The 13,554-nt window shown below is 46.5% G+C and overlaps 1 protein-coding gene across 1 annotated transcript in view; it reads left to right on the top strand.

The window, feature by feature from the left end:
- Positions 1-13,554, top strand: part of ift80 (intraflagellar transport 80 homolog (Chlamydomonas)) — an 83,614-nt gene that overhangs the window by 7,828 nt on the left and 62,232 nt on the right. Inside the window, exons 4-8 of the mRNA XM_048265239.1 lie at positions 1,354-1,464; positions 1,856-1,924; positions 5,715-5,824; positions 10,053-10,142; positions 10,962-11,099. Coding sequence (XP_048121196.1) covers positions 1,354-1,464; positions 1,856-1,924; positions 5,715-5,824; positions 10,053-10,142; positions 10,962-11,099 — 518 coding nt within the window. The remainder of the gene's footprint in view (positions 1-1,353; positions 1,465-1,855; positions 1,925-5,714; positions 5,825-10,052; positions 10,143-10,961; positions 11,100-13,554) is intronic.

Here is a 13,554-nt window from a genome sequence, read left to right on the forward strand (position 1 = left end):
GGGCTGGCGACATTCACTTTGTTTGGAGATCCAAATATAGACCTGGGAGAGAGTGGCGGCCTGCTGATTTGCAGTTTTAGGCAACCAAAAATTACATAGAACATTCAGATTTTTTTTAATACGCAACGCCACAAAGTATATGTTTGGCTTGTGTCTTTGATAACTGTCTCCATGCCTAATCGCTCTTTGTCGCTGGCATATAGGAAACTGGTTTAATCCCGGCGGCTGCAGTACACGCACACATACACACAACATACACACACCCAGACTCCAGTCATTCATTCATTTTCGGGTCGAGAAGCAGGGTTACCAGCAGGGCCATGGCAATAAAGAGACGGCCTGTGGTCATTTGAAGGGTCGCAATAATTCTCAGCCACTCCGTTAGTCTCGCCTTGTACATCTTTGCTTGTGTCTGTTTTGCTCAAGGCTTATAGTTCATACAGGCTGTCTTCCTGAACTTACTTAAGTGTGTTACACACTGTTGTAAGTGCATCAGATATGGAAGACATCGATGTTTTTTTGATTGTGGAGAATGATTGCTGACTGCCGTATGTACTGTTTGTTTAGCCTTGTGCAGCATATGTGTCTTTCCAGCTCATGCTTATCATCTACGTGGCTGCATGAAATCTGAATCATGCTGCAGGGGTTACTGTCGTCGTATTACCTTGGAGTGATGTCATGGTGCAAATATACTTCTAATTCAGGGCTGTCTGTGGCCAGGCCCCTCAAATAACACAACTGGCAGTGTTCCCTGGCTGGACGAGAGCACTAGGAAACCGCCCCTCCATTGAGCCTAAGTGACCCCAAGCTTTTAATGAGGGGCCTGTAAAGTTGCCGGAGATTTGGTGAGAAATGACATGTGCTCCCAGGTGCTGTGTTCCAGCGACAGTTATAATGTTTTTTTTCCTTCCCCAAGGTGAAAACGGTCTCTTGTGAGAACATATTTATAAGAAAATAAGGCAAGGTTATGTTTTGTCATGTCGTGTCAACATGCGTTTAGTCATAAATGCACCGTGCACTCACACCCTCTGAAAAGGTGGTCTTAATTACGAATGGTAGCTTTGTCAAGCTTTGTTACCCCCCTCTCGAAAGGCTGAATCACTGTTCAACAATTTTTTTTCCATCTGCTGTATAAGGTAACCACAGTGTTTCCCATAGGTTACATTGACTTATTTGTAGCGGCCCACCACAATATCAACACTGACCACCACACAATGATTTTCCAAGTTGTACTAAATTGTGCTTAAATCTGGTTAGCATCATAAGCACACTGCGCTAATTTGTTAAAAACGGTTGCATAGTGCATAGTCTTTTTCACATGCCATTTTGCTTTCCTTTCTTACTTGTTTGTAGGCAAGTTCCATTTGGTGTCGAAAACGGGCCGCATTGAGAAGAGTGTGGAGGCCCACCGAGGGGCCGTGTTGGCGGGCCGCTGGAACTACGATGGGACAGCCCTCATCACAGGTGGGGCCTGGCCAACCACAGCAAGCTTAAATATAAAGTGCAGTGGACACTCATTTAGTTTTATGTACTTTAAGTGTATGTGAAACTTACTGGATGGACAGTATGTGTATTTATATGTGGATGGATATGAAATAATATATACAAAGAAAGAGTGAAATCAGAAGTGGCATCTTTTACATTCTACCAGCAGCAAAAGCAGCTTTAGTAGTTCATTGGTATTGAAAGCATTACTCTAAGTGTGTGATTCCAAGTCGTTTTGGTGGTGGTGTAATTGAAGCTTAGAGAGATGCAATGTCCTGCATGATGGTATGTCATTGCCTGAAGCCTGTTTGTGAAGCAGAATGCAGATTTTGCCCAGCCTTTTTCTGACCTCTTTGTTTTGTTCCCTCAGCTGGCGAGGATGGTCAGATTAAGATCTGGTCCAAGAGCGGCATGCTGAGATCAACACTCGCCCAACAAGGTAAGACCGGGGGCCCTTTGAGGAGCCTCTGAATCTCAATGTGGACAGTTTGAAATGTGAATGGACACAGCCTGACCAACTCCAGGGTCCATGTCCCAGTGCTGGGCCCCCTGGATCGTATCCACGCCACGTCATTCCCTAAATATGCCATCTGCTGATTAGGGCTGCATAATTAATTGATTTTTAAATCATAATCGCTTTTTGAACTAATGTAATTAGCTAATCACAAAGGCTGCAAGTAGGGCCGCAACTCGTGTCCCAATGGCAAAGCTCACCTACCAGGAATGCTGTTCTTCTCATGCACTAGGCATGCTAACCAATCACAAGTGGCCCAGCCTAAAGTGAAATGCGCCATATTGAACTGAAGCTGGACTTTGGAAATGAAATTGCAAAACTTATTGTAATCCCAATATCTTTCAGAAAAATCGCAACGAGATATTTTGGCCAAATGGCGCAGCCCTGCTGGTGATATTTGGTGTGTTACTCAACTGCTTTGTTGTTTTGTGGTCTTTCACAGAAGTGTGAGCTCTGCAACAAGTAATCGAAACAGTGTCTGGGCTGGCAGGAAAGCCTGGCAAAGGCCTAGATGAGAAAATGCCTTTTTCTGTCACGGCTGTCACTGAAGCTGTCACGGCTGCACTTTCTTTGTTTTAATCTTTGGAGAAAATGCATTTCCAAGGCTATGGAACTTGGTGAAGAGAACTCCACACTGAATGTACTCATCTTAAATGTATACAGTGGGCATATTATGATGGTGCTTCCACACAGTAGAGTGTGCTTGTTGGGAAGTCTGTTTTAAGTGTGGTTTTACGAGACTGAACTCAAACCCACAAATAGACACGTGACAAACTTCGGGAGAGAGAAACAGAGAGAGCGAGAGAGAGAGATGGTGTGTGAGAGAGAGAGAGGGATTGTGTGAGGGGGGAGAGAGAGAGAGAGAGGTGGGGAGAGAGAGAGAGAGCGATTGTGTGAGGGGGAGAGAGAGAGAGAGAGAGAGATGGTGTGAGAGAGAGAGAGAGAGGGATTGTGTGGGAGAGAGAGAGAGATGGTGTGAGAGAGAGAGAGAGGGATTTGTGTGAGGGGGAGAGAGAGAGGAGAGAGATGGTGTGAGAGAGAGAGAGAGAGAGAGAGAGAGAAGGATTGTGTGTGTGGAGAGAGAGAGAGAGGGATTTCAGTGAGGAGAGAGAGAGAGAGAGAGAGAGAGAGAGAGAGAGAGAGAGAGAGAGAGAGAGAGAGAGAGAGAGAGGGGAAGGGAAATAAAATCCGAGGGAAAAGAGCAAGGAGTAAGCACAGGAGATGAGAAAAAGGCTGTTCATTTTGTAAACATGAACGCAACACACAGCAGCCAATTATGCTGTCACACTGAAACCTCAACGCTCACTTAGCCCTTTGGTGCCTTGGAGTGCACCTTACTGCTGGAGCACCGAGCCAACCTGGCAACCTTAGGCTGCAATTTCTGCTCATAATACAACTATATTTGTGGATCCCATGATATAGTTTTTTCCCCTCACTGCTAGTATAAGCCCATTGCTATTCTCTTAAGTGTCTGTGTGTGTGTGTGTGAGAGAGAGATGGTTTACTTTTCAAGTAGGCCAGCTTGAGCACCTTGCATGATGTTTGTGTTGAAGATTGTTTTCATCTTACTTTGTGGGACAGCTGGGCATACGCACAGTCCCAAAACTTTAAAGCTGATGAACACACACACACACACACACACACAGTTTCAAAACTCTAGTTAAAGCACACACACACACACACACACACGCACAGTCCCAAAACTCTAGTTAAAGCTGAGGAACATCCAGTCCATCAGTGTGAATATGTGCCTTCAGAGAGGACCTCATTCAGCCACCCGAAACACAGCAGCCTTATGAGCTCCTCCAGTGTGACCAGAACCTTTCAAAAACCACCATTAGCTTCAAAATGGACCTCCTGCCATAGGGCCATTGGGCTAGGTTGGGTTGGGTTGGGTTGGGTTGGATTGGGTTGGGTAGGGTTGGATTGGGTTGTGGGTGGGGTTGGATTGGGTTGGGTTGGGTTGGGTTGTGGGTGGGGTTGGGTGGCGGTGGGGGTGGGGTGGACGTGGGGGTGACGGACCGCTGGGGTATACTACTGGACCCTGTCGCCAGATGATTCAGCGTGCCAGTTCCATTTCATTAAGAGCGCCATAAAGTCCCAAAGGTTTATTGGAGCTGAGTTTTATTAAAAGCCATAAAAATAGATTTCCAGTGATACAGTCCTCCACTCTGCCATTGCATGCGTACGGTTCACTTATTAATTGTTTCATCGTGGCGTTGAAATGTTAAACGTGTGTCCGACTGGCCATGCCACAGAGGCTTGTCATGGTCCCATCGCGAGCGTGTGTCTTGTGAGGAAAAACAGTGACTCAACAGGCTATTAGTCTCAATGGCAAAACCGGCCCTCCAACCGGTGTGTGTGTTGGTGTGTGTGTGTGTGGAATAAGAAAATGAGGTCAGATTTTAATGGAGCACAATGGATCTCGTAAGTTAGTCTTGTCGTGACCTCAGAGTGGTCAGACACGTTGTGGCTTTTTCATTCATATTTTTCACATGGAGTTTGTTTGGCCTGACCTGTGAGATATACATTTACCAGGTTGCTCACGGAGCAAAATCGATTAAATGAAAACGGGGCTCCCAGAGGTCAGCAGAGGTCAGCTTTGTGTGGAGCCAGATGGGTTAAGAATGAGCGTTGAGATGAGCGAAGATCTCATGGAGATGGGATGTGTCGTGACTCGTGACACGCCATGTGTGTGGACATGCACTCTGCTCGCCTATGCCACTGGCTGCACTGTGTGTATGTGTGTGTGTGTGTGTGTGTGTGTGTGGACGCCTGTGTGGATGCCTCTGCCACTGGCTGCACTGCTTATGAAGTGTGTGTGTGTGTGTTGTACTAGTTTCTGTACGTGCAGTCCTCTGGAACTTGATAATCAATGCAGCCAGTGGCAGAGGCGTCCACACACACATGCACTGCATAAACCCAGCCCAGCCTAGCCCAGTCCCCCCCCCATCAGCATGACATCACATGACCCGGCTCCACTCCTCTGATCTTATTCAGGACCTGGAGATGACCACCAGCATCATTAGTAGCACGGACCTGTGTGTGTGTGTGTGTGTGTGTGTGTGTGTGTTGTGTGTGTGTTGCAGTGCAAATCAGTGTTGGACTGCGCTATGTGTTACGTTTTTGGCTTTTTGGTCTGTGTTGTGTAAATATTACTGCATTATTTTCACTTATTAGTTTGGCTTATGTAATGCATGTGTACAAATGCAACTACAGATGTTATTTGTAAGAGCTTTGCAACCCGACTGCATCTTACTTTAATGATGTAATTTCAAAGCGTTTTATGCCATTTATGGCAGTTTCCCAGTTCACTTCCAAACAACAGGAGAGGAGAAATTGCACTTAGTGCTAATTATGGAGAAGCTCTTGAGGCGATATAAAACATGTCACTTGTGTTCTATCCAATGCAGTCAATCAACTTCTTAGCCATTTTTATACTAAGGTATGCATACAGTATGCACTCACTCACTCACTCACTCACTCAATTCAAAATGTTTCAAATGTCTTTTTTTCTATTTCTCCCTGTCTCTTTCTCTCTCTCCCTCCCTCCCTCCCTCGCTCTCTCCCTTATTTCCTTTCTCTCTCCCTCTCTCCCATCCTAATTCCCTCTCTCCCTTTCTTATTCCCTCTCTCCCTCCCTCTCTCCCTCTCTCTCTCCTTCCCTCTCTCCCTCTCTTATTCTCTCTCTCTCTCCCTCCCCGTCTCTCTGTAGGATCTCCTGTGTATTCGGTGGCGTGGGGCCCTGACTCTGACAGGATCCTGTACACGTCAGGCAAGCAGCTCATCATCAAGCCTCTGCAGCCCAGCTCCAAAGTGCTGCAGGTAGGCCCCTGACCCTCTCTGGACACAGCCAGGTCCAGACCCCAGCAGGACACTCACTCACTCACTCACTCACAGAGCATCACTGACACACCTCAGCTCATTTTGGCTTCTCTGGTGTGTTGTCGTGTTCATATTACACATGCGTTACAGTGTTTTCCACAGAATTGAATTCTATTTGTGGTGGCAGGTTTGCAGAATTAACTTGAATGCAACCGTTTTTAACACATTAATGCAGCGTGCTATGATGCTGATGCTGAACTAGATTTAAGCACAATTTAGTACAACCTGGAAAAATTATTGTGTGATGGTCAATATTGATATTGTGGTGGGCCGCCACAAATAAGTCAATGTATGAGTCATGTGGTGTTGATTTCTGATTCCCACATGCGTTTGGTAGAGACTGAGTCATGTGGTGTTGATTCCTGATTCCTTTTAGCCTTATTCCAATCCTCTGATTCGTCCAGTTCTAGGTTATCCTTTTCAGTGATTTATTTTAATTTTTTTTTAACAGGATCTTAAGTCATTGAACAAGTAGTTGGAAAGAGTGCGTGCATGCGTGCGTGCATCAACCTGCATGTATGGGTATGTGTGTGTGCATTGCTTGAGTGTGTGTGTGTGTGTGTGTGCTTGTGTCTGCATGTGTGTGTGCACGTGTGCCCATGCTGGGAGGCTTGACTCTGGGGTGAATAATCTCTCCTACTTGCTGCGTGTGTATTTATTTGTTCTGGTGGCTAGTGGACGGCGCTGGGGACCTTGGGTAAACACCATAATGGCTTAGCCAGGTCTCCCCCGCACACCGTATCCCCCCCAGCCTGACCTGTGCTCCCTCAGTACCCCCCAACCCCTCCCCAAAGACTGTGTGTGTGTGTGTGTGTGTGTGTGTGTGTGTGTGTGTGTGAGAGCGCATGAGTTTGAGCGTGTGTGTGTGTGCGTATGTGTGAGTATTTCTGCCTGTGTGCTACCATGGTAATGCCTTGTGTGTGTGTGTGTGTGTGTGTGTATCATCAGAGTGAGGGGGTATGTATGTATAAGTATATACATTCTTTTGATCCATTGAGTGAAATTTGGTTTGGAAGCGCTAACCAGTAGGCCACGGCTGCCCCAGCTAAGCTATCGGTCATTTCTGTGTGCACATCATCAACTGATTCTCAGTCACTGCATCTATTGCAGCATGGGGTGTGTGTTTGTGTTTGTGTGTGTGTGTGTGTGTGTGTGTGTGTGTGTGTATCATCAGAGTGAGGGGTGTGTGTGTGTATCATCAGAGTGGCTTAGCCCCAGGTCAGACGCAGAGAGTGTGTGTAGGGCTAGTGGAGAGGGGTTGTAGATTATGAGAGTCTTGTTGTTAATAGGTTGGGGGGGTTGTAGATTATGAGAGTCTTGTTGTGAATAGGTTGGGGGGTTGTAGATTATGAGAGTCTTGTTGTTAATAGGTTGGGGGGGGTTGTTAGGAGGTTTGGAGGAGCCATGAGGGGGTTACGTGTGTAAGGGCAACCTCATCCCCCGCCACCTGTGAACACGTTCCCATGTTTTCAATTAGGACAAGTGCAAGCAATTACCCTAACAGAGAACAGTCAGGGGATCTGTCAGCCAGCATATGTTAGCATACGCCACGCAAGGACACATGCCCACCCCACCCCCGACACACACGCACACTTTACACACACACACACACGCGCGCGCTTTACACACACACACACACACACACACACACGCTTTACACACACACACTTTACACACACACACACTCTTTACACACACACACACACACACACACACACACGCTTTACATATACACACACGCACGCTTTACACACACACACGCACGCACGCACGCTTTACACACACACACACACACACACCTACAAACACACATGCTTTCTCACACACACACACACACATACATGCTCTCATACACACACACACACACACACACACACACACACACACACACACACATGCTCTCATACACACACACACACACACACATGCTCTCATACACACACACACACACACACACACACACACACACACACACACACACTCAAGCTCTCTGCTCTCATACACACACACACACACACACACACACACATGCTCATTACACACACACACACACACACACACACACACATGCTCTCATATTCTTGCTCTCATCCTCCATGTCACACTCACACACACACACATGTCTTGGTGGACTCACACACACACACACACACACACTCATGCTCCTATTGTTTGGTCTACTCCTCCCTGATGTCTTGGTGAACTCACCTCCCTGATGTCTTGGTCTTCAGACTCCTACTCCTCCTCCCCTGATGTCTTGGGACTGAACTCCCACACTCCCTGATGTCTTGGTGAACTCCACACTCCCTGATGTCTTGGTGAACTCACACTCCCTGATGTCTTGGTGAACTCACATGTCTTGGTGATGTCTTGGTGTGATGATGTCTTGGTGAACTCACACTCCCTGATGTCTTGGTGATGTCTTGGTGAACTCACACTCCCCTGATGTCTTGGTGATGTCTTGGTGAACTCACACCCTGATGTCTTGGTGAACTCACACTCCCCTGATGTCTTGGTGAACTCACACTCCCTGATGTCTTGGTGAACTCACACTCCCTGATGTCTTGGTGATGTCTTGGTGAACTCACACTCCCTGATGTCTTGGTGATGTCTTGGTGAACTCACACTCCCTGATGTCTTGGTGATGTCTTGGTGAACTCACACTCCCTGATGTCTTTGGTGATGTCTTGGTGAACACACTCCCTGATGTCTTGGTGAACTCACACTCCCTGATGTCTTGGTGATGTCTTGGTGAACTCACACTCCTGGATGTCCTGATGTCTTGGTGAACTCACACTCCCTGATGTCTTGGTGAACTCACACTCCCTGATGTCTTGGTGATGTCTTGGTGAACTCACACTCCCTGATGTCTTGGTGATGTCTTGGTGAACTCACACTCCCTGATGTCTTGGTGAACTCACACTCCCTGATGTCTTGGTGAACTCACACTCCCTGATGTCTTGGTGATGTCTTGGTGAACTCACACTCCCTGATGTCTTGGTGAACTCACACTCCCTGATGTCTTGGTGATGTCTTGGTGAACTCACACTCCCTGATGTCTTGGTGATGTCTTGGTGAACTCACACTCCTCAGTGCCCCGGCTTGCATCCTCTCTCTTGCTGTGTTTTCACCAAAGCTTTTGAATTATTATCGCCACTCTGGGCAGTCAGTACCTTCTGCCAAATCCTCTGCCAAATGAAATGCATTCTAGTGTTATGTTGTTGACCAGTCGTCTGTCACACTATTGTCTTTTTCTTTAAACGGACTAAGTTCAGTTTAGACTGCCGTTGTCACTCTCGTTCATAGCCGAACTGCACTTGAACTTGACCGGATGTAGTGCCCCAATCAACACTGACATCTGCATGCGGCCATAGCATGGACGTGGTTTCGTAAGTGTTTGTGCAGGTCAGGTAAAGATATCCTTGAGCTCAAATCATGTCTCCAGTTCTATGTCTTCAGCTTCTCTAAACAGTTGGAGCCTGTCCCTCTCCCAGGCCGAGGCCAAGCAGGAGTGCACAGAGATAGCACGGCCGACTGCACACTCTTAATTGATGTCCGATGCTTCGCTCTGTCTGTTGGTGCTGTGGGAATTCCTAATCTCAAATGCATGCCAGCTTCGTGAGAATGCAGGCGAGTTTGGTAGTTATTGAATATATGGGCATCACTAAAAAGTTATATTGCACTCAGTTTATTTTGTTGGACTAATAGACACTTTCATTATTCTTCATTATGGTTTCAGTTGTTGGACGTCCATTAAAGCGGCTTTGTTATTGGAATATGATGCCATAGCCCAAAATGGCCAGTCCAGTGGCATTGAACTGAACTAGAGCTGTGTTCTGAATTAGGGTTAAGCTTTGGAGTGGAGATTGAGAGACTGTGGAGGTTCAGAACATGTGTACATTCTTTTGTAGGTTCAGAACATGTGTACATTCTGGTGGAGGTTCAGAACATGTGTACATTCTGGTGTAGATTCAGAACCTGTACATTCTGGTGTAGATTCAGAACCTGTACATTCTGGTGGAGGTTCAGAACATGTGTACATTCTGGTGGAGGTTCAGAACATGTGTATATTCTGGTGTAGATTCAGAAATATGTGTGTGAGTTTGTGCGTGGTGTGTGTGAGTGTGAGGCCCTTGTGACATCGATCGTCTCTTTCATTTGTGTCCAGTGGAAGGCCCATGATGGGATCATCCTGAAAGTGGACTGGAACTCTGTCAATGACCTGATACTGTCTGGAGCAGAGGACTGTCGATATAAGGTGAGTGGTACAGAACAAGAGTTGAGTTAAACGGGATGCATCTCTGCACTCTACACTGTGTGTGTGTGTGTGTGTGTGTGTGTGTGTGTGTGTGTGACCACCACCGTCTCCATCATTGTTAATGCCAGCACTCAGATGAACTGCTCTTAACACTAGACCACAGTAATGGAGAGCTCTCTCACTGGGGATCCCTTGTGGCCCTCCTCATGCTGTGCTGATGGGTTGCTGCAGCAGGGCCTGTGTAGTAATGAGCTGGCTCATATGCCTAAGCAGCAGGGCCTGTGTAGTAATGAGCTGGCTCATATGCCTAAGCAGCTTGTGTGTGCACTTGACCTGTTGTTTCAACTCCGCATTACTCTGCCTGTGAAGGTTTTTAAGGCGTTTAGTTATTCTGAACACTAGACGTATTGCTATCATTTCTTGCAGCAAGAGTCCTGTGCATATCAGACCCATATCATTCTTAACAGTGTGTTTATTTTGGGTCATTGTGTTAACATCTTGCGTAAGCTATCTTGATGATGAGAGGGTCTTTGTTACAAGCCTAAGCAATAAGGAGGCCCGTCCAAAGATTATCCTCAGGGTGGAGGTTTTAAGCAAAGATTATCCTCAGGGTGGAGGTGTAAGCAAAGATTATCCTCAGGGTGGAGGTGTAAGCACACAACTCTTTATGTCTACCAGACAATTTCTATAACCCCTCGTAGACGACCCCTGTTATTTTTTAACTAAGTGAAAAATGCATGATAACAACAATCAAAGTGTGTGTGTGTGTGTGTGTGTGTGTGTGTGTGTCTGTGTGTGTGTGTGTGTGTGTGTCTGCAGGTGTGGGACAGCTATGGCCGTCTGCTGAACGTGTCAGCACCCCATGACTACCCCATCACCTCCTTGGCGTGGGCTCCTGATGGAGAGCTGTTTGCTGTGGGCTCCTTCAACACGCTTAGACTCTGTGACAAGACTGGGGTAAGCCAGCTTGCCACTAGCACCACAAACAAACCCAGCACCACCCCACAAACAAACCCAGCACTAGCCTCACAAACAAACCCAGCACCACCCCACAAACAAACCCAGCACCACCCCACACAAACAAACCCAGCACTAGCCTCACAAACAAACCCAGCACCACCCCACAAACAAACCCAGCACCGACCCCACAAACAAACCCAGCACCACCCCACAAACAAACCCAGAAATTCTCGTCACGTGCTGCATGCGCATGACACAGACGCAGGACTATATTCGGGCCCTTAGACAGGTCTTTTCCACGAGCAGAGAACCAGCTCTGTTCTGGTTCACGTTCCAGATGCTGAACCATTCTGAGCATTTCCACCAAACAATAAATCAGCTCGGAATCGGAAAGGTTATTTTCCCTGTAAACCATGGCGTGTCATTCTGTAGTCCAGTTATACACGCAACACCTTCTGTTGATGACACATCCAAACTCGTGGAAATGACGGCTGGTTCACTAGATTCAGTAGATTAAACATGAAGACTCAAAGAATTCTGAACAGAAGCAGAACAAGTTCTGTGTTGGTGGAAAGACGCCCACATCGGTTTCAACATAGTAAGTACTTAAAGGTGCTTTAAGCGATGTCATACGTTTTTTAGGCTAAAACATTTTTTGTCACTTACAGCAAACATCACTTCACCATCCGCTAGCTGCCTGTGTCCTGAATAGACTGTAAAAAAACGCGATCTTTGTGGACAACCCAGGCTCCAAAAACAGCCACAAAACAACTTGGGCAAACCTTGCCCATAAAAACATAACAAACTGTTCCAACAAATCACAGACGAGATGCGCGTTTAGGAGAGTTTCAATTGCATCGGAGGGAGGGGGAGGAAGTAGCGAGTTAGCTTTCTGTTTTGTTTGTCAACAGAAGTGACATTACCCAGCATTGCTTAGAGCACTTTTAATAAAAATAAGAGGGAAAAAAAACATATTAATGTTTATTTTGTTTTTTTTTACTTGCATAAAACACTGTCCTGCGGTTTATACACAATGCGACTATTATAATTATACATTGTGATGAGGAAAGGGCTTTTCATTAAGAGTTTGCTCAACGTGTTTCTTAGACATTGAGGAACATTGACCCTGTATAGCTATCACACTCTTTCTTCAGGCGTCTCACACTTACTCACACGAGTGTTGCACACAACTGCCCCCGTTACAAGAACCAATAGACAAAGTCGAGTGTGAACTAAGCACTGAATTTTAGATGAAAACTTTTGACAAGTATAAAGTATAAATCAAGCTTAAAATATTTTTAGAAATATCGGAAAGAAAACGAAAAGATGGCATTTGTTGATATAAGTTCTCGGACTGCTGTCATACAGGTTACGCTCTGTTACTGTTCTTTCTTTGTGTCGCCATTTGGGGGGGGGGGGGGTGGCGAGACAAAACACTGACCCATAGTCATTAGTATTTTGTCTGCTAGTTGATCCTTAATTTGCTGTGATGGCGATAAAGTGCACAGAAAGCGTGTTTATACTGGGGCGGCTGATGACAGTCAGTCTTCCACTTGATTGTGACCTCAGCAAAGTCTGTTTGTGTTTGTGTAGTAAGAGCGTCGGGGGCCGCTGGTGTCTCTGGGTGAACAAAGCGCGAGAGAACAAACAGAAGTTTCGACACGGAGAGAAACCAACTCGAGACGTTTCTAGCCACCTCCTCCTCCAGCTGTCTTTTGAAGACCTGGTGGCTCTGTGCTGTGCTAGCTCTAAAAGTAAAACGAGTGGGGCTCTCTCTCTCTCTCTCGCTCTCGCTCTCTCTCACTCGCTCTCTCTCTCGCTCGCTCTCTCTCTCTCTCTCTTGCTCTCTTATCCTACACAGATCTGCGCTTTTTCTCTCTCCTCTCTCGTGTTTCTCCGAGTATATATTAGTGTGTGCTGCTGCTCTGCTGATTAATAGGGCATTTAGGGTAGTGCATTTAACACATTCTTCACTGGGTGATTTATACCTTACAACATTTGTCATCTGTGTGTGTGTGTGTGTGTGTGTGTGCGCTTGCATGTGTGTGTTTGCATGTGTGCGTGCGCTTGAGTGTGTGTGCGTGTGCTTATGTGTGTGTGTGTGTGTGTGCTTGTGGGTGTGTGTATGTGTTTTATAGAGGGATACTGAGAGGATGTCTGTCTTTTGTGAAGACACCAGCTCCTATTTAAACTCAGCTTTTCATAAACTGAGAACTTTTTCAAAAGTCATTAATTCCGAGGTGTTGAGGTACACGTTGGTGCTTATCTTGTGTGCTGTGTAGTCCCCATGCAATCCTTCCCCACCCCTGTCCTCTCCCAGCACAGCCCGTGTGTGTGTGTGTGTGTGTGCGTGTGTGTGTGTGTGCGTGTGTGTGCGTGCGTGTCCGTCTCCTCGGCTGCGGTCGTGCAAGAGTTAAGACCCTGCGAGGAGCCTTGCTGTTACTACCATGAC

The sequence above is a fragment of the Alosa alosa genome, chromosome 15 (assembly GCF_017589495.1).
Source record: "Alosa alosa isolate M-15738 ecotype Scorff River chromosome 15, AALO_Geno_1.1, whole genome shotgun sequence".
Lineage (NCBI taxonomy): Eukaryota > Metazoa > Chordata > Actinopteri > Clupeiformes > Clupeidae > Alosa > Alosa alosa.